The sequence below is a fragment of the Podarcis vaucheri genome (assembly GCF_965113315.1).
Source record: "Podarcis vaucheri genome assembly, chromosome: 11".
Taxonomy (NCBI): Eukaryota; Metazoa; Chordata; class Lepidosauria; order Squamata; family Lacertidae; genus Podarcis; species Podarcis vaucheri.
Window position 1 is genome coordinate 51,153,495 of NC_138749.1, and position 26,886 is coordinate 51,180,380.

Sequence of the window (26,886 nt, forward strand, 5' to 3'; positions counted from 1 at the left end):
TGCACTGACAACCTTTCAGTGTATGTCCAGTGACTCCCCTCAACACAACCCCTTTAAAAAGGAACCCTGGGATCGCCACCACAGGGAAGATAGACTAAAGCAGGCACGTCCAACTCCCTAGAGACCGCAATCTACTCCCAGTGTAAAACAACTGGCAGTGATGTACCCAATGTCATTGGAGGGGGGGCAGGCCAAAGCTGCTGAACTTTTTTTAGGGGAGAAAAATGTTGGTGACCTTTCTGGGGGAGGGGACATAAAACGCTCGGAACCAACACCGCTATTAGCAAGCAGATGCAGCAATACAGGAAAGCTTAGTAGCGCTAACAACCACACACTTCCAATAATGGCGGACAGAGCGAGGGCCGCAGGGGGCAGAGACTTTCAACACAATGCTTTCTGCTACCAGCGATCAGAAGCGAGACTGCAATCAACAGCGTTCACTCAGGGATAAACCAGTCGATCACGATCAACCTGTTGGACACCGCTGGACTTAAGGATTCCGCACAAGGCCTGACTGAGAGCTCCCAGGTAGGCTCCATACCCTTTTATGCTTAAAGGGCGGACCCTTACTTGGTCCACTCCCCTGGCTCCGCCTCCCCAATCACGATTGGTTATTTGAACTGAGGTTTGGTGGGAACCTCAAGGTTAGCTACTTGGGGAAGTGGTCCAGGAGCACTCTGCCGGGCGTCACATAGGATCAGGGGTGCTGAGCACGGGCATGCAAAGGGCGCCCTCCGTTTGATGTGGAGAGCGGTCATTATCTCCACCTAGAAATAGCCAAGATTGCATTTGAACCAAATTGAGACCTTCTGGTTCACAGCTTGTTCTTCAAACCACTGCATCATACAGTAAGAAAATTCACACACAATTCCAATGTTTTATGGATGCAGTTCTGCAGAACAGAACTGAGACGCTGCTCTTCATTCTTTTACCTGAACAAGTCCTCATATCTGGCATCAGAGCATATCCATCACTGCAGCTGCATTCATAGCTGCCTTCTGAATTAGTGCAGTGGGTGTCACAGCCTCCATTCATGATCATGCATTCATCAATATCTAGGGAGGGAATATTGTGGACAGATTATTAGATCTATTTGATACTTTGTTTAAAAGCATCCCACCTGTCCCTCATATTTTCCCCACTCTCTTCTTCCTATCAGCAAAAGATAGTAGGCACTAAGTACCAAACTGATTTTAGAATGAAATGACAACAGTGAATGAAATAAAGTTAACATAAAATAAGAATGCAAAATATAGCTCAGCAATAAAGAGTAATAATGGGGTGTGTTTTTTAGAGTAGAGGGGCATACCCACTGTTTGAATTCTGAAAGATGCTGTCATTGATTATTTAATTTACAGTTAAGAAATCAAAGTTTGGAAAAAGAAACAAACTAGAAACATTTATGCAGAAATAAAAATAAAATACTTGCCAATGCAGCCCTGTCTGTCCGGAGTGGCCTGATACCCAGGATTGCATGAACACTGATACATCCCAATCATGTTCACGCATTTGCCATTTCTGCAGAGGTTATCACTAAGAGAACATTCATTAATATCTGAAAAACAAGAATTACATTACTGGCCATTGGGAAGTTGAGAATATAGTTACAGGCTTAAAAGTTAACATTTTTATGAAAGTGCGTTATGATATGAAGTTTTAACTTTATTCTGAATGTTTCCATGTGTCAAAATAACACACAAATTTCAATAGTATTCCCCCCCCCCAAAATAAAATGACACAAGGAGCTTCAAATCTGTATTACACTTCAGTGTGGACAAAATGGATTTTGCTTAGCCTTTAGCTAATTTAGATTGGGGGACTTCCCTTGTGCTGGTCAGACAAGCTCACAGATTGCACAGCTTCCTTGACCTGAAAGACTGGGAGCTTTGCTTGGCTTAATATGAAGGGTCTTCGCAGTTCCCAATGGCATTTTTAAAAAAATAAAAATAAAATAAAATAAGACTTGAAAAATTCAGCTTGGCCGTGTCTATAACATGTACCAAAAACAGATGAAATAGACTGCTTGGATAAGGAGTCTGGTCTAACATTTTATAGCAACCAGTAAGAGTTTCATTAACAGTTCAATATTAAATAATTTCTGTGAATAGACCTTTATGGTTAGTCTGATCTCTGGCTTCATGTGTGCAAAATCTCATTTTACATTTCAAGTCCAAGAACTTCAGAGGAAAATTACATTCGATTTGCCATTCGTCAAATCATTAGGAGAAGACAAATTCGACTTCCGGGGTGGCGCCATCGGCAATGGCGGACTCCCTCTGAACTGGAGGGACTAGCTCTGCGTGAAACGGGTCTTTTCCGCTACGGCGAAGCGGGGACCCAGCTAAAAGTCACAGGCGGATGAAGCCTGTGACCATGGGACTCGGCGGGCACCCTTAGCGCCCCCCCCAACCCGCAAAGGAACCCATTAACAGGCTCCGAAGTGAAGAGGGGGAAGTGGCGCGGTGCTGTGAGTCAACTGCTATTTCCGTGGAGCGAAGCCGCACAGCCGTTGCTGGAGAGTGCTGCCTTTTTCCTGGGACAATTTGGCTTCTAAAATAAGCACCCGCGAGTACTTAAACTTTGAACAATCAGACTTTAAATAAGGACCTGCGAGAAGAAAGGAATTGGACTTAAAAAATTATTTTAATTTGGTACTGAAACAGGAAGGTCTAAACAGGAAGTCAGCCTTCCATTTCTTTGTAGACAGAGTAAAGCAAAGACAACGTAAACTAGAGCTCAGAAAATCACTTCTAAAGGATTGGCTTTCATCATTTAAAATTGTTGAACCCCCCTTCGGCAGCAGGAGAAGAAGGGGGATCTTTTATGGACTGTTTAAACCTGCAGAAGTGAGTTTAAAGTAAAGTAACTTTCCACCGTCCTGATCCTGGAGCGGGGTGTCAGGACTGACGTTTTGAAGCTCATTGACCAGAGACAAACGTTTTTGACAGACAGTTAAAGGAAGAGAAACATAGTGATTCCATTGTTTCCTTTCGCACTTTAAAGGAACAAATATTGACAAAATATCTCAAAAAAGATACTTTGTTGCAAGAACAAATAGAAGTTCTCCCCCTAGAGGGAGACAGTGAAACTGTAACTAATTCCAGGGAGCTTGCAGCTGTCAGATTACAATCGTGGGAATGGACTTGTGACCTTGTAGGACAATGTATTCAGAGGCTCTGTTGTGTGCTCTCTGTAAAACAAGTGCCCTACTGGAACAGTTAAGTGAGAAGATGGATTTGATGACTAATGCGGCCAGAATTTTTGAACAGGCAGTGGGAAACTATGTGGAGCCCACCCAGGAATTAGATCAGGAGTGTGTCCTGACAGAGCAGAGAAGAGGATGCTGCTGAATCTTGGGCGCCAGAGATGGAGGGAGCTGCGGCCTTGCAGGAACAAGAGCTTTTGGATTTGACAAATGAACTTGGAAAAAGCCAGATTTGGAAAGATAAAGTTTGGACTGGTCTGGAAATGGGGAGTTGGATAGACCCCTCCCCTATGCAAGGATGTTTGGACTTTCCGAGTCTGGCAATGGGCCGTGAGATGTTTGGAGCTGTGGGGGCTCTCAATTTCGGAGGGATTCTGAAACATCTTCTTAAATACCACATGGAGTTGAGTCTGGATTATGGAAAAGGGGCTGATTTTTTGAAAAGGGTCAAAAACATCATCAAGCTGGAGTTCCCACGAGTGAAAGGAGAATATGAAGAAGAGCTGCGGAAGGGACATGGAAGAGATTTAAGGGCCTCGGATATAAGGTTGCCAGGTTAATGCGCTAGATCGATGGGATAAAAAGGACTGACAAAACCCGGGACCAGGAGGAAGGGACGCTGGATGAAGATTGGATTGTTTTTATTTCTCTTTTTATTATCAGGATTGTTTTATAAAATTGATGAATGTTAGAAAAATGTTGGAACGAAATTATTTGGCTCTAGTAAAAATGTTTAAAGAATTAGGTAAGAATATTATGGTTGTGAGAAGTCGGTAAAAATAAGATTTAAGTTTTAAGTTTTTAAGGTTCTCTATAAGATAAGATGAAAATAGATTAAGGTAACGTAATGACAAGAATACTATGAAATATGGAAAGGATATGCTGCATAATTATTAACTAGGATACAAAAAAGGGAGGAGGAGGAGGTCAAAGAAAGAAGGTAATGAGAGTTGAGGATTTGAGAATGATGGATTTATTTTTGTTTGTTTGCGGTGTATTTTTGTTTTTTGAATTTGTATTGTTTGAGGTGGTTTGTTTTTTCTTTGTTTTTTCTATTTTCTTTTTCTGCTTTGTTTTTTCTTTGTAATTTCAAAAATTTTCAATAAATATCATATTAAAAAAAAGGAGCTAGACAAATTCATATTACGAACCAAGTTATCATTATAGCTAGGAAAAATTACTAGCTATAGAACAAGGAACATTTCATTCAGAGACACCTGAAACTCACCCACACAATCTTCACGTGATGGAGACAATTCATGCCCAAGAGGACAGTCACACTGAAAGCTTCCTTCAGTATTCACACATGTGCCACCCCTACAGAGAAGAGGGTTTCGCTCACATTCATCTATATCTGAAAAGAAAATATAAGGGAAATATTGCTATAGGGGCCATTTGAGATGAAGTAAGAGATTGTAAACATCTGGAAGTAATTAGGGACGTCTGACTCCCTGAGAAGGAAGCTGTTTCATAACAACAATGATACTTATATCCTTCAGATTTCATAATAAATAAAACATAAAACTGTATAGAATACAGGAAATTGGATGATTTATTCACCTGAGGGACTCCCAAATTCATAATTAGGTTAAAGAAATTCATGAAATTTGAAAACCTAGATCATGAAGAATTGTTTTATTTTAAATTTCTTACATATATTGCTATCAAATATTCAAAGAAAGTTTTCTTTCCTCTTTTATATGAAAGACTCATTTTAGCAAATGGCTGTAGCAGCAAAACAAAGGAACTACTGTTGTTGCAATTACTGTGATGATGGGGAAATGTGTTGTTTTATATACTGTCATTTGCACAACTTTCAGATCATTTAACCACTACTAATCCAAAAACAAGTACACAATGTTATGTCTAGTTTACATGTTCAGGCATGAAAGGTTACCTTGTGCCCATAAAGGGACAGGATATTTATAATACTTCATATACATAATTGCTGTCTGTAAGCACAATCAGGTGGTATGAAAAATGGGCATATAGCTATGAACATGTCTTACACAAGCTTTGAAATGTATATGTAGCATGTGTACTAAAACCTTCATCGTTTACTTACCCATGCAGTTCTTCATCATCATAAATCCACTTTCATAGCCTTCAAAGCATTCACATTCAAAGCTGCCTGGAGTGTTGACACAGGTACCACTTCCACAGAGGTCAGGTGAGATATGGCACTCATCAATGTCTAGTTTCAGAATAAATTTAAAAAAACAAATGAAACGAGGCTGACAATCCATTTTTAAATCCATTTTTTCATTTAATAATTTGCAAAGAATACTGGAGATATTTAAACATATGAAATATCAAGGTGTCAGGAATCCTAATTACAGTAGGAAGAAATATCATGATATCTGAAAACAGAATTTGATAATTGAAGCGGTTGGGAAATAATTGAAGTGGTTGTGACGAGCTGTCAGGGAACTGACATCGGAGGGAGAGGCGAAGGGGAGGCTCCCAGATGATGCTGGCGAAGGACCCAGCAGCAGGGGGAGAAACAGCTCAGTAGAGGGGGAAGCCAATCAGCGCAACACCAGGGATAAAGGGGGGCAGACGGGGGAAGTGGAGAGAGGGCTCCAGGACTCTTCACTGGACATCACTGAGGAGAGCCCAGGTCCTCCGCTACCCACACCTTCCCTGCACAGAAGACTCCCGCGCAGTGAGAGGAGGAGGAGACTGGGTGTCAAACAACTTTTATGTTGGAAGAGGTTCAAGAAACGCCCACTGACGGATTCTGCCAGTGACTGAGGCAGCCACGATGAGAAGGGGCTGTGCAGTCAGAAAGGTTTAACAAGGCAAATTAACCGAGAAAGGCACCAGCTTACGCACGAGTAACTCATACCTACTACACGAGCAATTTGTACAACTATTTGTACAACTTCCCATGGAAACCCTCCCTCCTCTAGTACGATTCTTTGAACACTTCTTTATAAAGTTGGCATGCTGTGATCTCAGGGTGCTGCCTCCTGAGTGGAAAGCAATAGCTTAAATTCACAAATGGGTGTCCAACTAGACTCTCCACAGGCATGGATGAGATCCATCAACTCTAATTATTCTGAGTACTGTTCCATTCAGCTCCATGCTCAGACCACATCCTGGAATTGCTGATTTGAGCCACAGAAAGTGTAAAAAGGGAGAGTTCACCTTAGCTGCATACTGGGTATTGTCTCTTCCCCGTTGCCATATACTTCCAGAGCAATGGGCTGGGTAGGAACAGGAGTCAATGGTGACCAGCAAGTCATCTCTTACAGAGGGAAGTCTGTTGCTTCTCTTTCCTGCTCTTTCCAGATGCGGGGGGGGGGGGGGGGGCAGAATAATTGACTCGGAAATTGACCCAAGCTCACCAGCTCCCAAGCCAGGGAAGCCCATGCAATCTGTGGGGTGACAGGTGGTCCCCAAACTGGCTGAAGAGGCGAGACAAAATTCTCAGGCGTAGTGTCCAAGTCTGGTAAAAAGGGCAAGCAGTCGAGAGCCTTTGAGATTTTTAAGGTCTTGCATTGGCAGAAGGTCTCACAGAGATTAGCCTTCAATGCTTCTTCCCTTTCTGTATAAGTTCAGCTTCAGCCTCTTTAAAGGTAAAGGTAAAGGGACCCCTGACTATTAGGTCCAGTTGTGACTGACTCTGGAGTTGCGGCGCTCATCTCGCTTTACTGGCTGAGGGAGCCGGCGTACAGCTTCCAGGTCATGTGGTAAGCATGACTAAGCTGCTTCTGGCGAACCAGAGCAGCACACGGAAACGCCGTTTACCTTCCCGCCGGAGCAGCATCTATTTATCTACTTGCACTTTGATGTGCTTTCGAACTGCTAGGTTGGCAGGAGCAGGGACCGAGCAACGGGAGCTCACCCCATCGCGGGGATTTGAACTGCCGACCTTCTGATCAGCAAGTCCTAGGCTCTGTGGTTTAATCCACAGTGCCACCCGCGTCCCCCTTCAGCCCCTTTACTAGAGATTATAGAGGAAACGATGTGGAAGGGATATGCTAGAAAGAATGGCAGGAAAAATTAAAAATAGTTTAAAAGTCTGCTGAAGAACTTTGAGAGCTTTATAAAAACAGTGTTTCCTGCCCATGAAGCAGAACTAGTTTGGGATGGCTGGGAGATTTCCCCTCAATTAGAAGACTGACCCTGCAGGTGGTGCTGCTCTAGAGGTAAAGAAAGCTCTCTTGACATTTGTGAGGGATACAATCTCCGGGTGATATTTTCCTTCCCAATTCTTAGAACTGCTTTAGACTTAAGAGCTAAGCCGAGCAAGTGCATTTCCCATCAATGCAATCATTAGAAAAACAAGGAAATCACCAGCTATAGCAACATTAACATCTAGAAAGGCCTTGATTCACATGCCTTACCACCCACATTTTATATTACCCCAGCACATTTGACTTCCGCAGTTCCAGAACAAACTTCTTTTCACTGTTAATGTGCAGCCACCCACGGTGCACACATCCATTCATCACAGTTGTAGAAAGTCTCAAGCAAAACCTCAACCTCAGATTTGCTCTGGTGTGAAAAGAATGGCTTTTGCTTATAGGACAATGCTAGATACTGATTTATTTGGACAGCTTGGGATCCGTTTGGGAGTCATCCTGCTAATACTGCTATTTCGATAAACTGCACCTGTGAGAATGTTCCCTGGTGTGTTGAGACCAAGTTTTGAAGATACTGGATGCACAACACCTGGAACACCATTGGTGGTAACAGTAGATACTGTTATCTTAAGCAATCATTCCAAGCACCCAACTGTCACCAGATTTCTTGCCCAAACTGTTATCTCTGCATAGCATTATAAAAAGATGAAAGATGCATTGCAAATTTAGTAAATCCGGGATAATAACAGGGGAATGGCTGGGAAATCCTTGTTCAATCTTCAGTCTTGAGACTTTGAAATATGGCACAGTCAATGGCTGTTTGGACAGGTTGGTCCCAGCATTCTTGGACTGAGGTGTTCTAGAGGCTGAAACAAAAGCAATCTTGCACTGAAACTGGGGGCTTGATAGTTTTGAACATTAGTTGGAAGTATTTCAAATCTGTATAAATAAATGCAAGGGCAAGCAGTGGTCTCATGAAAGTCCCCGGGGAAAGGAATGGCAGATAAAGCCTTCCAACACTAAGTTTATCCACCTCCTCTTTCTTACCACGGTTGCTGCTCTCCATATGCCTTTCCCTCTGGGCTCTATCAGTAGCATTTAATAATAATAATTATAATTATACCCCGCCCATCTGGCTGCGTTTCCCCAGCCACTCTGGGTGGCTCCCAACAGAATAACAATCATAATAATGTGATAAAACATCAAACATTAAAAACTTCCCTAAACGGAGAGAAAGGTGTGGAAGAAGGAGCCTACCATTCCTTCTCCTTGCTGGCTCTCTTGGAGAGGGCAGATGAACAATGAGCAACAGAGGAGGAGCCAGAATATTTCAGGCATTGGCCCTGTGCTCCTTACAGGGGGGTTACCCTTGGCAGGTGCCTGATACCTATTCTGCCGACTGTGCTGTTCTCTGGGAAGACCATGGCAGAAATGGTTTCCAGACTTTTTAAATGAAAAGAAGCCAAGGCTAATGGTGGAACAGCGGTGAAAACACTACTTAAACTTCTTCCTTTTGACATTTTCCTGCTGAAAATCACAAACACTGAACCCCTCCCCTTCCATATATAAAAGCAGTAGGGAGCATTTTCGGCGGGGGGGGGGGTGTATCTATAAAGAGTTGAGCAAGTCATTATTCCACTCAAATTTACAGCCCCTTGTGGCTTCTTTTAACTTTTTTTAAATAAAAAATATGAGAGAAAAGTTCCACATTGTGGGGTTATGCTTCTGTTCTGCTCTGCAACTTCTGATAAATCTGAGGAGTTAATTTCACTACTTCACACTTTTTAAAACTACAGGGGTAACCTTGGTTTATGAACTTAATCCATTCCGGAAGTCCATTCTTAAACCAAAACGTTCTTAAACCAAGGCGTGCTTTCCCATAGCAGCGGGGGACTCAATTTAGAAATGGAACACACTCAACAGGAAGCGAAACATGTTCTGCTTCCAAGGCAAAGTTCACAAACCAAAACACCTACTTCCAGGTTTGCAGCATTCTTAATCCAAGTTGTTCATAAACTAAGCTGTTCTTAAACCAAGGTACCACTGTATACTTCTTGCAAGGTCTTTGCAGGCTTTGGTTGTGGTGAGGAGCCCTCAACCACCCAGATTAATGGAAAGTTGCTACAGGATGCAAACTTGAAAGCCATGCAAGCCACATTCCAGGAAGGGATGAGTGGACAGCTCAAACCTCCCTTTGCACATACCAATGTTTCTCTAAGGAGCCCTATCTCAAACTCACCTGTACAATTTCTTTCTTCCATGTCTAAAGCAAATCCACTGTTACATCTACATTTGAAGCTTCCAATTGTGTTTCTGCACTTGCCATTTGTGCACATGCCAGGGAACACTTTGCACTCATTTATATCTGCAAGAGGAAAATAGATAAAATGAGTTCACATATTTTATGCAATTCAAGAGCTCACTTATCGAGCAAACAGTGGTGACTCAAAATGTACTGTTTTATCAAAGCAAACTAGAACAGCGCAATCTATTTTAGTAAATGCAGCAGGTGTTCCATTTCTGCAACCGATCCTCTCAAATATATGTTAAAATTATACAAGCAACAATTAACATTTTAAATCAGATGCTATGGTTCTCTGTGGCTGATACAGTCAATAGGAGAGAGAAAGTGAATAAAGAAAGATTTAGTCTCAAAACAGGTAATTAGTTGGTCAAATTACCAAGCAAGTGTGTGGAGGTCATTAGAAGAGGAGTATTAATTCATTCATAAGAGAGGGATTGTGCAGATTGAATAATAATGGACAAAGGAATATTTTGTCTTGCCAAATTATTTATTTTTAGGGCCCTCTCTTTTGTTCAGATACAGTGGTGCCTCGCAAAACGAAAAGAATCCGTTCTGTGATTCTCTTCGTCTAGCGTTTTTTTCGTCTTGCGAAGCAAGCCCATTGACGGATTAGCGGAATTAGCGCTATTAGCAGCTATTAGTGGCTTTTAGCGGCTTATCTGCTGATCGGATCAGCTGATAAGCGGCTTAGCGGCTTAGAAAAAGGGGGGGAGGGAAAAAACCCCACAGGAACTCACAAGACATTGTCGTCTTGCGAAGCAAGCGCATAGGAAATTCATTTTGCGAAGCACCTCCAAAATGGAAAACTCTTTCATCTAGCGAGTTTTCCGTCTTGCGAGGCATTCGTCTTGCGGGGCACCACTGTAGTGGTAAAGACCCAGAGCCACTGCAGAGTAAGGGCTTCATAATTACAGCCACAGTAGAGTCAGGGCAGTTAGAATAGCCTTTCTATACCCTGCTTTGACTTGTATAATGGCAGAACTAGGTAGTGCTTGGCAGATCTCTAGATAGTCTTCTCCTGACACCTGTGACAAGCCTGTGACATCGTGGAGGAATGAGGTGGAGAGGGGCTGATTAAGCTTTTTCTCCTCCAGCCACTTTCCTACTCTAGCTCTCTTCTCCAAGCTAGCTTTCCATAGTTGGTGAAAGACATGGGTTTTCAAATAGAAAAATAGCCAGAGGGGAAAGCAGAGTAAGCAGCACGCCTCCTCATTGCTTCCTTCAAACTCAACAGTCCTCTACAGCTGTTTTTCTTAGTAGAAAGTTGAGAGGCTGCTATACGCATCATCTGTGCTATGCAACGTCTGGCTGCTTGAATAGCTTGCATCAGAGTGGGAGGGCTGGGCAGGAACATGGGAAGAAGAGGAGGAGGAGGAGGAGGAGGAGGAGGAGGTGTTTGGATTTGATATCCCGCTTTATCACTACCCTAAGGAGTCTCAAAGTGGCTAACATTCTCCTTTCCCTTCCTCCCCCACAACAAACACTCTGTGAAGTGAGTGGGGCTGAGAGACTTCAAGGAAGTGTGACTGGCCCAAGGTCACCCAGCAGCTGCATGTGGAGGAGTGGGAAAGTGAACCTGGTTCACCAGATTACGAGTCTACCGCTCTTAACCACTACACCACTACTGGCTCTCAACACCGCACTGGCTCTCAACAACATGCCACTCTCATTCCCTGTAATACCCTAGGTAGAGCCTGCATACATATGCCACAAGGAAGGGGAAGAAACAGGGCTCTCTTGAGCCCTATGGCTCAAGGGCAGTCCCTCATGTTTATGGCATGTCATCTACTGGACTGCAGATCTATACAGTGGAACCTTGGTTCTCGTACTTAATCCATTCCAGAAGTCCATTCAACTCCTGAAACCATTCGGAAACCAAGGCGCGGCTTCCAATTGGCTGCAGGAGCTTCCTGGACTCAAGTGGAAGCCACGTCAGATGTTTGGTTTCCGAAAAACGTTCAAAAACTGGAAAATTTACTTACAGGTTTTTGGCATTCAGGAGCCGATTTGTTCATCAACTAAGCCATTCGAGAACCAAGGTATGACTGCATTAGGTGGGGTATAAATCCAAGTGAAATCGTAACTTATATATGCTTACATGCATAAAATTATACAGAAAACATATTATATGCTGGAGAAAAGTAAAATGCACAAATGATACTGCCCTTGACGGAATTCCACCACAAATGCTATTTTACCTTTATAAAAAGGCCTGCCTGTTAAAATATCTCCTCGGTTGGAGAAGCCTGGTCCTCTGGGACACAATATTTCATACTCTTTTGTCCCAGGCTTGGGACATTCCTCGCAGTCCAATCCCCAAGCGGCACCTACAGCACAGCAGCAGGTATCCATCCGGAACTTTCCAGGGACAAGTTGAACACATTCATCTTCATCCCACTTCAGATAGCACTGCTCCATTCGGATATCTACAAAAGAGATTGAAAACAATGTCAGACGTTGATGTTCTGGAGCCCAATCCTAAAACTTTCGCACCATCAAGTACGTGGCTTATCATGAACGCTCCAAATTCTGGCTTGGGCAAATATGGGACCAGCAACATTGATATCTGGTCTATGGAGCCCTGCTTAGGGAAGTTTTTAAGGTCTGATCTTTTATAGTGTTTTTAATGTTCTGTTGGGAGCCGCTCAGAGTTCCTGGGGAAACGCAGCCAGTTGGGTGGGGTATGCATAAATTTATTATTATTATTATTATTATTATTATTATTATTATTATTATTATTATTATTGAAACATGGAAATCAGATTGTGATCATCTGAAACTAAATAAGAGCAATGTTTTTTTTGAAATGGGATTGTTATATGAGGATCAACAATTTAATATATCAGGAACAAGATACTCGGAGGTGTTTAAACAGTGAGGTTTAAGCGCTGGAAATCTTTCTTGATTTGGGCTCTTTCAGTTTACGTCTTTAATATGAGGAAAATACAAGAAGTAATCAAGGAGTAGTGGCTGGTACAGTGGTGGAGAATCATGAAGCTACCTGCCCCATACTGGCATCACTGCACCTTAGTTGGATGTGACTGGGGCAGGGACGGGTGGTGGCAAAGTTAGGGCTGTGTGGACACGGCTGGAGTAGGAACATCAGATTGGCTCCACAGCCCCAAACCTGCCACTGCCCTTCCGTGCCCCACCCAACACTTTTCCAGCTAAAATGCAGTGAGAGAGGATGGCACTTTCTTGATCTCAATCTGTACAGTGGTACCTCGGGTTAAGTACTTAATTCGTTCTGGAGGTCCGTTCTTAACCTGAAACCGTTCTTAACCTGAAGCACCCCTTTAACTAATGGGGTCTCCCGCTGCCGCTGCACTATTTCTGTTCTCATCCTGAAGCAAAGTTCTTAACCCGAGGTACTATTTCTGGGTTAGCAGAGTCTGTAACCTGAAGTGTCTGTAACCTGAAGCATCTGTAACCCGAGGTACCACTGTATTATGATAGCACTGCCTTTTTCCTGATATAGCGTGTAGTTCTTTCTGCTGGGGTGCGTGTCTTTTTAATAAATAAATAAATAAATAATGAAGCTGCTAAGAAAAGATACATAAATAGTACAGTGGTACCTTGGTTTACAACCACAATCCATTCCAGAGGTTCGTTTATAAACCAAAACAGGTTGTAACCCAAGGTACGCTTTCGCCAATGGGGCCTCAAAAAACAATTGTTCGTAATGGGAAAAAAGGGTTGGAATCCAAAAATAGTTTGCAAACTGGGACACGCACTTCCGGGTTTGACGTGTTTGTAATCCAAAACGTATGCAAACCAAGACGTATGCAAACCAAGGTACCACTGTACTGGCATCTAACACAGCAAACAAAGAGTTATTTTCACATACGTCAGGAAAGCACACATGACTCCATACTGGTATCTTCACCCCCCCCCCATCACCTTGGAGCGATGCCTCGATATGCCACTTGGCCATTTGACCATTGTTTGCTGCGTTTGAACTACTACGTAAGCTTTTTGTTCTGAAGTGCCTCGGGGCAGACCTTCTCAACTGGCACGTTGAGTGAGCTCTGTCCTACTGCAATAGCTATAATAAATGCCGGGTCCCTAAATCTGGATGCTGGACTTGAAAATAGTTTCCTTGGTTCTGTGGTTTATTCAAAAGGTGGCTGTTCCTCACCTGGGTAACGAACAAGGTAGTGTAGAGGGGAATTCTTACCACGATGGGGAGGAGATGGGGAGCTGCTCCCTGATGCAGAGCTTTCCCTTCTGCCCATCAAATGTGTGGAAGGGTAGAACTACTGCCAGTGAGTTTCCTGCAGCCAGCAGTAAACCCCTAAGTGGGGTATTTGTGAGTTTGCCTGTGATCCACTGGACTTTAAGGCGGCACCTCTGCTGTCACAAGATGGCATCAGGTCAGATTTGGGTTCGAAAACTGTGCCAGCTCCAGGCTGGCACAGCAAGCTGCCTTCTCTTTCCCCCTTCCCCACCAGCCGATGTGAATCACAGGATTGAAGATGCAGTGGTTGCTGTGGTTTGGACTGTGCAGTGAATTTTCACCCAGAAAGATGAACAGTGTCCTGCTAATGAAGAAAAACTGGACTTATGGTAGCAAGTACACTGCCAGCCCTCTGCCCTACTGGGCAAGCCAATGCCTTTAGGCATTTTTCCCCAATAACTTGCCCAGAAATTGAGCTCATTTTTCGAAATTGCTATTATCTTTCTTGAGTGCGTTTTTACCCTGCTGTTTTCTTAAGAGTGAGAAATTCCTGAATTGTATGCTGGGTTGGTTTGGGTGATGGCAGAGCTTCGTTCCTAATTTTCATTCTCTTTTGGCTATAGTGTTTTAAAATGGATTCAATATGTCTACAGCTATTTCATAAAGTACTGGCATCTAACAAGTACATAACGAATGTGAAATTCCTAGAAGTAGATGGAAAGTACAATTGCAAATAAACCAGTAAAAACTGTTTTTTTTTAAAAAAAAAAAAACAACCCACCACACCAAGCACATAAAAAGGCCTTCCAAGTATAGCCTTCAGATCTTACACACTTCTAATATGAAAAGTTAAGAGTATTTTAATCTAATGGACACATGTCATGGCATGATCTTTTTCTCTGGGTATTTCTAACTAAAAAGATTGACAGTAGAATCCTATAAATGTTCATGCAGAAGTAAGTATTGCTGAATTCTATTAGATTCACACCCAAGGGTTTCAGAGCCTAGGGGCACTTTCAGACTTCCACAATTTTCAGGTAGGATTCAATCATGTAACAGCAAATTCAGGTCTTGCAATCATGGTGGATTGGCAAGTCTTGCAAAAGATTGGACTTTTTGAGATAAGGAGAGTGATGGGGGAAATGCACTGGAAAATGTGGGATAACACTTGCTTTTACATATCAAACAAATCAGGGCGAATGCTCAATAAACAAGTAATCTGGATGTCACTTGTCATTGTGGTATTTTATGCATTGTGACTTGTCATTCTTTTTACAGCTTAGTAGTTCTTTATTGTAATTGTTATGTGTAAACTGTTTAATTATTATTTGCTGATATTTAATTTTACTGTTTACTATTATGTTCTAATGCGTTGTTGAACATTGCTTTCTTTGATATAAGTTATCTATCTTAAAGTTCTATTTTGTTATGACTTTTTTGTATTGGATCAGATTGTTATTAGGTATGTGATCTTTGCTATTTTGTTGTTTCTTCAGCTTGTAAGCTGCCTTGTGTATCGCAGTATAGAGAAGTGGTATACAAATTAACAGTAAAATGAAATGGCTATTAAAACTGGAGGTCACTAGGAGCACAAAACGATTCAGGGCATGTGGACTCTAATGTGTGAACCGACCCTAAATCAACCATGCAGTGAAGGTTTTATGGTTGCTCACCTAAACACATTCTGCCTGTTCCATCCAGTGTCAGGCCATCAGGACACTCGCAATGAAAAGATCCTCTGCTGTTGACACACCGTCCATTGGGGCACACTCCAGGGAAAACTTCACATTCATTTACATCTAGAATAAAGTATGAATAGGAAACTACTGATTTTATTGAGACTAAATAAAATTTAAAAAATCTAAAAAATCCTTCCAGTAGCACCTTAGAGACCAACTAAGTTTGTTACTGGTATGAGCTTTCGTGTGCATGCACACTTCTTCAGATACACTGAAACAGAAGTCACCAGACCCTTATATATAGTGAGAGGATCGGGAGGGGTATTACTCAGAAGGGTGGTGGGAATGGGTGATTGGCTGATAGGTGTGGTAAACCTGTTATGACTGCAGAAAAGGAAAAAGCAAGGGGTGAGATGGCTAAAAATAGCTTTATCATGTATAATGAGATAAGAATCCAATGTCTCTATTTAATACTATCACATTGCTCCAATTAAGGAAATATAAGAATATGAGAATATAAGAACTGGCATGCTGAATGAGATCAAGGAACTGTCCCACGCTGATTTATCACATTCTTCAACCCCCTCAGCCTTTTCACTGACTCAGTGGTTGTTTAGAAATTGTATTTTTTTAAAAAAATAATGCACAAAAATGAGAAAGGATAAGGGATATGGAGCAGCTTGGAGTCGTGGTTCCTTGACTTCAATAGGCATTGTTGTTGTTAGAATAAATAGGTTCAATAATTACATTTGTGAAAAAGAACAACAAAGAATAACTGTACCTTCACAGGAAACACCTTTGACTCTTGCAAATCCTCTGGGACATGCTGTGTCTGCAGTGAAGCAAAGATTTATTTCAGAACATGCTAGGTCAATGAGGCCGAGTTGCCATGAAGGGGACCAAAAGCTATATTTGTTAACAGATTTGATAAAATTCAAGCATTTTAGCCCATGAGTAAGTTTAAGAAATGAAATATAAACAAGCTACTGTATATTAGGGATGGGAAACCTGTGGCCCTCCAGATGCGACAGAATCCCAAAACCCATCATGCTTCAGCCAACACAGCCAATGGTCAAGGTAAATGACAACTGTAGTTCAAACCCTACTCAGATGGGGGGGGGGGTCCTGAATCTAGGTACATCCTTCCGCCCTCTTACAGCTGATTCAAAGCCAAAAGAAAATAGCATCATTTCGACATGGAAATCCTCATGCACACCTGTGCAAAAAGATGAGAGGACCTGAGCCTTAAAGTTTTTGGCTGTCTGAATTTCAGTGTCTTAACCCCTCTTCCTGATATACCAAAGACATAACATTCTTCCTATTATCCAGGATGTCTAAGCAGAAATGAGCTTTACTTGAACTGACGGCGGAATAGGATTTAAATGAGTGAATGCACTCTGTTTGCCCTGCTTCAGTATGCTGCTACTTTCTTTAAAAACTGGAAGATGATGTAATATAATAGTTTTTTAAATCACATAATTAGGAAATGAATCACTGCAAAAATTCCTGGTTTGCATACAATGTGAAATGAGATGCTAACATCTGTTTGTGACTGACAGTTCAGAATTCTTAACCAGTGAACACTTTCTTTTATTTAACAATACTTACAAATGTACATTCATACATTACATTACACAGAGAATATATTATGGTCTGTACCCAGATTTCCCCTTCCACACATGGAAGGGATTCTAATCCTGCTGGAAGAAGAGGGAGAAGGTTTTCACCAATTTCTCCTTTTGCCTTCAACCTTGTATGTTTCCGAGCAAAATTCAAAGTGTTGGTGCTGACCTTTAAAGCCCTAAACAGCCTTGGCCCTGTATACCTGAAGGAGGGCCTCCACCTCCATCATCCACACTGCACACCGAGGTTCAGCTCTGAGGGCCTTCTGGTGGTTCCCTCACTGTGAGATGGGAAGCTACAGGGAGCCAGGCAGAGGGCTTTCTTGGCAGTGGCGCCTGCCCTGTGGAACACCCTACCATCAGATGTCAAACAGATAAACAACTATTTGACTTTTAGAAGACATCTGAAAGCAGCCCCATTCAAGGAAGTTTTTAATGGGTGATGTTTTATTGTGTTTTTAATATTTTCTTGGAAGCAAACTGGAGTGGCTGGGGCAACACAGCCAGATGGGTGGCTTTAATAATAATAATAATAATAATAATAATAATAATAATAATAACCTACACTGCCACCTCCCATGCTTTTCTGGAACCCTCCCCCCCTTGCAAACATCTGGAGTAGATTTTCAGGGTGCATAGGTGGCTACAGGGGGAAGGGGAAATATAGAAAAACCACCTCCTCTCCCTCCAGCAGAAGCATTCCACTAGGAGAGTTCCATTCCTGGGAAGTCTGAATCCAGATCAATTAAATATATTTGGTAACACCGTAAATGAGTTTAATAAGCAGACTTTTCTTTACTTAAAGGATGCATACAGTCAGCCAGTTTTAAAGCAATGTTCCACCACTGAAACAACTCACATATTTCTGCCAAGTAGCTAGAGAACATTGCAAAGTAAAAAATCCTACCTAATTCGCAGCGCTCACAAGGGCTACCCCAAGCAGCTCCCAAAGTAGCACAGCATTCTGATTTTAGAGTAGCTCCATTGATGTTCACTTCACAACGATTGTCTTGAATGTTCAGCCAACATGTTCCTTTCAGACTGTCTGCAGTGAATTAAAACAAAACAGGATATTCATAATCCACCTGTGTCATCAGTGTTGGAAGTGAAAATGGCTACAGCCAGCCTGATCATTGGGATGCTTGCAGTAGTTTGTGCTCCAGTTGCCAGTTCATCAATGGTAAAAGGGTAAAGGTAAAGGACTCCGACAATTAAGTCCAGTCGCAGACGAGGGAGCCAGCGTTTGTCCGCAGACAGTTTTCTGGGTCATGTTGCCAGCATGACTAAGCCACTTCTGGTGAAACCAGAGCAGCGCACAGAAATGCCCACCGGAGTGGTACCTATTTATCTACTTGCACTTTTGGGTGTGCTTTCGAACTGCTAGGTTGGCAGAAGCTAGGACAGAGCAACTGAAGTTCACCACCGACCTCCTGATCGGCAAGCCCAAGAGGCTCAGTGGTTTAGACCACAGCACCACCCGTGTTCATCAATGGTAAAGACTGCCAACATTGCAGAGACAAACTACACACCTTTGTGTATTTGTTCTCATTTTGGGTCTTAGAGGTTTTTTGGGGGGGTTGGGTGTTTTTTTTTACAAAAAGCTTGCATGTCAGGGGAGGGCTTGTTGACTCCTCTCCTTGCAGGCCCATACACATTTACATACAATGGAACTTACCTCTGAATATTCATGAAAAGGCTCGCATTGTAAAATAATCATGATCTGTAGCTTCCACTTAGCAATAGTGAAAAACAGAACCACATTTATAAACTGAGTTTAGACCACTGAGATACAGGTATCAGGGGCAGTGTCATTCCACTAGATGCCAGTGTCATTCCACTAGCATGAAGCTCCCAGTTTGGGCAGGAGTCTGCAAGTGTTGCTTGCTGGCAGCAGACAGCAGAAATCCCTGAAACAGTACATTCCTGGGGTGGGGAGGGGCTGAGCTGGTCCTGGATCTATTGGATCCCACCACCATCACATGAAGGCATTAGACCTAAGATGTTATGTTAAGTCCCACTGGTCAGCAGACAGGTTGGATTGTACATACCACTATGAAAAATCATTCTTTGAGCCTTATTAGAAATATTAATGTAGGCACAAAGGTGCAAGTTCCCAAAATGTCTGGAACAGAGTGGGAACCTGTGGACCTTCAAGTGCAGATGGACTCTAACTCCCATGGACCTTAAGCAGCATGGCCTGTCATCAGGAATGAGTTCTAGTCCAGCAACATCTGGAAGGCTAACGCTTCCCATCTCTGGCCTATAAAATGTATCAACAGTGAAGCGGGTCTCTCTTGAAAGTCAGAGCCAGAAAAAACTTTTCTCACCATATTCAGTATTTCATAAGTCCAAGATAAGACAGCACATGAAATATTATTCTTGAAACTTTGTTTGATACCACTCTCATGGAGAAAATGAGAATCTTGATCTATTTTGATAAATTCTTCCTAGGGAGCAATACCTTGCTGTGTTACAAGTTGGATATTTCCAGATACCATTCTTTCTCTAAGGAATGTAGTCAACTGAATTTAACTCAGCACAATAGCCAACGGAATTCGTGCTTTTGTTTAAACAGCAAAACAAACCAATAGACTCACCAATACAGATGAAACCCGTAGAATCTAGTTTGCTGCCAGATGAACACTCACAGATGAAAGAACCAAGATTATTCTTGCAGGCACCGTTGACACAAGGACTGCTTTCACATTCATTTATATCTATAATCCAGAAGGAAAAGACACTGTTAGATTCGCCATGTGTTTTTGGAAAATATTATGATGTATAAACCCTGCCATGAACCATGTTATGCCAGAATGTCTGGAAAATTTGTTCACGTTTTTTTGTTTAAGCGTTAAACTAAATTTCTATAATGCAGAGAATGTAGGGCAGAAGACAGCTTGCATACTTTGGGAAGTGCTAATTAAATGGCTGCTTCGCATAAAGCAACAAACTTCCAAGAACTTGGACTGAAACTGTTTTCCAGAATAAATTATAATTGTCTTGTGAGAAATCAAAGCCCATTTAATGGAAAGCAATCCACTCCCTGCCAGAATGTACTGCGGCCAAACAAAGGCTGTATTGTTTCTGTCATTTTATGGCTCCATGAGGCTTTGGGAAAATTAAGAAACTAAACATTACAATGCTGTCTGTGACTCCACAGACCTGGAAACTTCCTAAAAAGTAATGCTGCAACTATAATATACAAAATAGTATCTCCCTACTAGCCCCACTCCTAAACTTCACCTGTCCCTTCCCATGGCTCAACCTCAAGCTTTCCATGTGCTGTTTTTAAGTAGGTCGGTATGTAGGTGTGCAACCCAACCTAACAATATCAATCTTTTTTTAATTTTTTAAAAAGGAAAATTAGCCTGAACTCTACTTTTTTAATCATGAAAAAGTAATTTTCTATAATTCTCTAAAGAGTAGTTTTGTGTGTATAAATATATTTGCAGTTCACCTGAATCTTTTTTGATATGAGTCTTATATCATGCAAGACATACGGTACTATTCCAAACAGGAAGTTCATGTTATGGTTCAGGAATGGAATACATTTTAGTACTTAATTACTTTCTCAAGGAGGGACTAAGAACTAAATCCAACCCACTAAACCTAAAATTAAAAAATAAGTGAAAATTTAAACACAAGAGCTAGTTAAATACTGGATAAATATACCCTAGTAGGTAATAATAAATACACAGATTAGATATATAAAAAAATCCACTTATACTTCCTTTGAATATGATATGCTACTCTGTTCTCCCATTCCCACCCCAAATCTGTATTTCTCCAGAAATACTCCTTTGCACCCCTTTTTAGATTCTCCAGACCAGAGTGCTAAAAACAGTTCACTGCCTGAGGAGAGGATGGGTTAGCACATCTGGGATACTCTACTGATTATTGACCAGTATATATATAAATATACATATATAATGAGTGAGGGAGAGAGGGGGACATCTGGGATACTTGTATATCTAGACATTTCGGGTACTTGTTCACAGGGGAGACCCCAAAATTCCCAGGATAGCTCCAGACTGCATTACTTAATCAGAGGAAACACAGTTTCACAGTGCAACTAAGACACAAAGCTAACTTCCCAAGATCCTCATCTCTGTTTAAAAATAAAAACTAAAAAAAATGGGCATTTTTTTGTAGTAACATTATTTGAAAGAAAATTTAAAATGACATCCTTCAACATTAATAAGTTTTTGAGTTCATCTATTCTTTATACTCTTAATACTGAAAAATGTAGCCTAGCTATATTGTGAGTTGACCTTTTGTAAAAGTAACATATTTAGTTTGCCTAGTCATTTCTTCAGAGTCAAAGCCAAAGTTGGAATTGTCCCTTGTGATTACATTACAGTGATTTATACTTTGTTGTTTGTGTTCTGGATTCATGTTCAACTGTGTGAACACGTTTATAGCCAGAGCTGTGCTTTGAAGATAAATATCAAGATGAACAGATCCAGTTAGCATCTCCCTCTTGTATTATTTCAACCTTCAGCCTACAATAAAACTCCCCATGATACTAGGACATAAAACACACTCACGACCATTTGAGCGCCTATAAAAACATGCAGTGTAATCCTACGCGTATTTACTCAGAAGTAAGTCTCAGTATTTTCAATAGGGCTTGTTTCCAGGTAAAGTGTGTATAAGGATTACAGACTTAAGCTGTCATTGAGTTCCAAGTAACCCTATTGCGCTTTGATCAGGCTTCTTCAAAGTAAATGGTTTTAGAATTGTAGTCTGTTTTCAAAAATTATGGAAGCTCAGGGTTGAAGAATAACATTTGAACAGAACTGCAAGTCTAGTCCCTGCTGAATCATCTTAATTGTGCTTGGGGGTGGGGAAATGTCTGTGTTGCAAGTGCTTTTCACAGACATGACCTATCGTTATTATACAATTCAAACAACTTCACCATGATATTAAAAGGCTTACATCAGACGATTTAGTATATGTTCATGGAACTAAACCTGAATTGACTCTGGCAGAAGTGAAGCATCTATAAAGTGAGTTTACTTTAGTTAAACTCATAGATAACTGAGTTTAGTTCAAGAAGCAAGTTGTTTCCTGAAAGGGGCAATTTAAATTCACTATGAAATCAAGACAAAATATTCCATAGCCAATCCAAGTGCAAGTCTTGGCTGATTGTTTGGTATCTGAATGCTCCTGATTCTTTATAAATATGGAAATGCTACTCAAATGCCATGGGAAATTCAAGAGAATTATGTGGCGATAAAAATGAGTAGACACTGTATGTTCAAAAGCACACATAAGTTTTTAGACGTTATCAAATCAACCCGGATGCAGTCTGTATTAATCTATGGCTAAGCTGACCCAGGCTAACGGACAGAACAATCCAAAGGGAGTAGGAAAGGGAGACTCCCTGGTGGAAGACAGATAAAATTCAAAGCCCTGCTGAGTTACTTTATGGCAGAACAGATGGTAGGAATGTTTGGTGGTGGGAGGGGGTAATATTCCTGGTCATTTTCCAGTCGTTCCCTCCCACTTATCCCAATAGGAGAAAAATCAGTAAGCCAGCTGCAGGACTTGCATACTTTTATCCCCATCCAGGAGGTGGGAGTCATGGGGATAGAGAATAGAAGGGTCTGGATTGAGCAAATTCAAGTTCCTGGAACAACCCTTTTCACTGTTACCACTGTGAAATATATTCGGAGTTGAGTGTGGATTTCATGCTCTTTATTCAGCTCATAGTAGTGAGGAATGAATGTTCTCCCAAAATATCTGCTTTATATACATTATTTATACAATGGACCACACGTGATTAGCTAATGCCAGGATTCTCCTGTAGGCCAATCAGGTTGCGGATTCACTTCCACCTGCAGCTGGATTGGGTGGCTCCTGCAGACCAATCATACTGCTGCATTGTTCTAGGACCAATCAGACTGCTGCATTCTGAATCCTATTGTTCTAGGACCAATCAGACTGCAGCACCAACAGCAAAGAACCATGTATGGTCAAGCTTTCTGCGTCTGCAATAGGCGGCCTACAATGGTGGACTTTCTTCCCTACCCCATGGATCTCCCTCTCTGTTCATGGAGAGGAAGCTCCACTGTATCCTATGGGCTTTTGGATCAGTGGTGTAGCCTAGTAACTTTAGACCCTGAACTGAATGACATTACCAATAATGGGGGCTCTTTAAATGGCACATAAGTAACATTTCTGTTTTCTCCCCAGCCACCCCCACTCCGTGTGCTTTGCAACCAGTTCTACATGCATGATATGTTAGACCAGGGCGGTCCAACTTTTCATACCAAGTGGGCCGCAAGAGTACTTCAAGATGGAATCTGCGGGCCACACACTGCCTTGTCATGCGGTGGGGTGGGGAACCAAAATTTAATATCCCTCCCGCCCTTGCGCTGCCTTCCCAAAGCCAGCTAAGCAAGGCGCAAAGCTCTGGCAGGGTCCCAGAGCCCTCCTACCTCCTTCCCAAAGCTGGGAAAGCGCTAACTAGGCTTTGCAAAGGAAACAAGAGGACTCTGGACTCTGTCAAGGTTGTTCATGCCTCCTTTCCAAAGCCCAGCACCTTCTTACCCAGCTTTGGAAAGGAAGTGTGAGGGCTGCGGGGAGGGCTGTGGTATCAAATGTTGCCAAGGGCTGCATGCAGTCCACCCGTGATGTGTTGGACAACCCTGTGTTAGACCGGGAGGGTGCAGAAACCTAACTAAAAACGTTGATTAAAAAAATAAATAAAAATACTCTTGAGTAAGCGCAGCTTTGCGTTTTAAATCATGGAGCCAACACGACAGGAATAAAATTTGAGTTTTATCCTCCTGTCCTGATGCTTAATACATTTACCTAGGATAAATGCCCACCTGTAACCATGTACATCAGTGTTTCCCAAACTTGGGTCTCCAGCTGTTTTGGGACTACAACTCCCATCATCCCTAGCTAGCAAGTGGTTAGGGGTGATGGGAATTGTAGTCCAAAAACATCTGGAGACCCAAGTTTGGGAAACACTCATGTATATGCTCAACAGAGCACCCCCTGACTATAATTAAAAAATAAGAAGCGACACAGGATGCTACAGTGACCATGAAAGCTGAACAGTCCTCGGCATCTGCTTGCTTACCCAGATGATGACTTGGGGCTAGGTTGGCGTTAACTAAAGTTCAGCCCTAGCAACAATGCTGCCTGGGAAATTGCTGTCTTAGTGGCCCATTCTAGCTTTTCATCATCAAAATAATATGCACAGGAGTAGTGGTAACAAAGGGCCCATTCCAAGTTTAGTATTCATTCGGCAGCAATGAGACCTCCAGTCATTCAGTCTACTTGGGAAGATGCAGCAAACTGCAACTATTCTATAGATTGTGGCCCAAAGGAATTCTCTGCAGGTGTCTCTGAAGAACAAACGGCTGCTTAGCTGCTCTGTGCTGGTGCAACTTAATGTAGCTTAATGAGATGTGGAAGATATTCATATTCAGGAAATGAATTCATAAGTAACAAAAAGTAGTTATAGCCTATTTGACCAGTTTCCAAGCTTAAAAATAATTTAAAACAGGAACTAAAAAATGGAAGAAATGAAGCTTTGGTACCTTGCATTAGGTAAGACGACAGACTGTGGTAACTCAGGCTTATAACCAATGACTTTCTTTAAATTCTTAATTAGTTTTATGAGATAAATAGTTATGAACTATGGACTGCAAGAATATCAAACCTATCTGAAGGAAATCAGCTCTGAGTGCTCACTGGAAGGACAGATCCTGAAGCTGAGGCTCCAATACTTTGGCCACCTCATGAGAAGAGAAAACTCCCTGGAAAAGACCCTGATGTTGGGAATGATTGAGGGCACAAGGAGAAGGGGACGACAGAGGATGAGATGGTGGGACAGTGTTCTTGAAGCTACGAACATGAGTTTGACCAAACTTCAGGAGGCAGTGGAAGACAGGAGTGCCTGGCGTGCTCTGGTCCATGGGGTCACAAAGAGTCGGACACAACTAAACGACTAAACAAGTTATGAACTCAGGACTACATCCATACTTTTCGCTGCTGAAATCTTACCTTCACACGTGTCAGTTTCACTGCTGAATATATACCCCTTTGGGCATGAGCAGCTGTAGCTTCCAGGGGTATTTCGACACAAGCCATTGTCACATAGCAATCTGTTCACTAGACATTCATCGATGTCTGGAAAGGAAAAGTTGATTGTACCTATTAGTATGTACGACACGAATGGTGTTGCCCCTTCCCACTCACAATAGCAGAAGGAAAATTAACATTAGCACTATTCCACAAATGCTTCCATCAGTGATACTCTTCTAGAATAAAGAAGTGCTGGAATTCACCATGAACACCTCCCTCGTTGTTCTCTTAGAATGGCAATGGCGCCTACCTGAGAGGTGCCAGAACTGAGTTCCTGTGAGTTCCTGCTGATAAAAAGCCCTGGCTTCTATAAGCAGAAGCAGAAGCGGTTCAATTGGTATGGAGGAGCTTCCTGGCAGGAAGGCTGGTTTTGCTTACTGGAAGGGAGAGGGGTGAAGTAGTATACAGAGTTTGGTGTGCAAATGCACTGTGCAAATTGCCAGTTTAGCTCTGCCAGTACTGTATGTTTGCGATGTACCAACTTCTCTGCTTCTCTCCCCTTCCTCTCCTATTAAGCAACAGTGACCCACCTGCTAGAAAGTGGTCCCATTGCACCCACTGAGCAACAGTGAAAGAATTCATCCAGCTCTATATAAGAGCTAGCATGCTCCTTTTGCACAAAAGGCTGTGCAAGAAAAAGGGCAATTCTTTCTTTGGTTTCACTTTCCCCACACAAAACTCTAGTGAAAGATATAAAAGAGCTCTTCAATTAGCAGAACAGAAGACCAGGAAGGTTCTTTCTCGTTTGAGGCACCCAAGACTCCCTCTATTGTGCAGGAAAGGCAGTGGCCACAATACTTAGCTTTCAAGCACTATTCCTGCTGCTGTCAGAATCATAGGCAGCCACAGCAGAAATCGCATGAATACAGTTCAGATAACATACCAACACAATTTCTTCCTGAAATATCCGATTCATATCCGCTGTTACAATTACACCGATAGCTGCCACGCAGGTTTTCGCAAACCCCATTGGAGCAAATGTCAGGATCTAAAGCACATTCGTTAATATCTGCAATAATAAAATAATTAAGGTTATTAATGTAGGAAGTTAATATTTTAAATGACAAACAATACACGGTACTAACTTTCTACAGCAAAACCATTTAGTAAAAAGTGAAACCAACCATACTGAAGTTGCATAAATTAAACCAGAATTAAACATCAGCAGACAAAATATAACATTGGTCTGTTTTGCCCAGACAATAAAGGAATATTAATCTGCTGCTGTATTTTCATGTCCATTAGTATTTTTACTAGTTTTTCAGTGTGGTTGCTTTAAATATGGCAACCTGCTTTGAGATTAGTGCTGAGCTAAAATATTTTAAATAATATCTCCTTATTATAGGACTGCAGCCTGAAGCTGCTTGGGAACTGCTTGGAGTATATGCACAGTTTTAAGGAATGAAAGTTCTTTCATTTTATTAAAATACTATGTATATGCTACTGCCAAGAGAACATGTATAAATACATTCCATGCTTCTGCTGCAGCAAGAGAGAATTTTGCCATTGGTTCCAGTGGGAAAACAGCTTAGCCGTTCCTCAGAGTCTGGTTCACTTTTAAAAAAATATGGTGCCCCGTACCTAAAACAACAGCATGTGGGATGTTGAGGAACAAAATCTTTTTGTCCGTTTATCTGATTTCATGCACATGATTTATTTATTTATTTCCATTTCCTTCTCTTTTTTTTATAGGTCACACCTGTA

The 26,886-nt window shown here is 41.8% G+C and overlaps 1 protein-coding gene across 2 annotated transcripts in view; it reads right to left on the reverse strand.

Annotated features, from left to right (window-relative positions):
* Nucleotides 1-26,886, reverse strand: part of FBN2 (fibrillin 2) — a 140,752-nt gene that overhangs the window by 46,569 nt on the left and 67,297 nt on the right. For both annotated transcript variants that reach the window (XM_082191530.1, XM_082191531.1), the window contains 12 exons: nucleotides 26,066-26,191; nucleotides 25,102-25,227; nucleotides 19,677-19,796; nucleotides 17,987-18,124; nucleotides 16,239-16,289; nucleotides 15,452-15,577; nucleotides 11,800-12,027; nucleotides 9,536-9,661; nucleotides 5,271-5,399; nucleotides 4,434-4,559; nucleotides 1,430-1,555; nucleotides 933-1,055 (listed from right to left, as the gene is read on the reverse strand). In XM_082191530.1, the coding sequence (XP_082047656.1) occupies nucleotides 933-1,055; nucleotides 1,430-1,555; nucleotides 4,434-4,559; nucleotides 5,271-5,399; nucleotides 9,536-9,661; nucleotides 11,800-12,027; nucleotides 15,452-15,577; nucleotides 16,239-16,289; nucleotides 17,987-18,124; nucleotides 19,677-19,796; nucleotides 25,102-25,227; nucleotides 26,066-26,191 (1,545 nt within the window). The remainder of the gene's footprint in view (nucleotides 1-932; nucleotides 1,056-1,429; nucleotides 1,556-4,433; nucleotides 4,560-5,270; nucleotides 5,400-9,535; nucleotides 9,662-11,799; nucleotides 12,028-15,451; nucleotides 15,578-16,238; nucleotides 16,290-17,986; nucleotides 18,125-19,676; nucleotides 19,797-25,101; nucleotides 25,228-26,065; nucleotides 26,192-26,886) is intronic.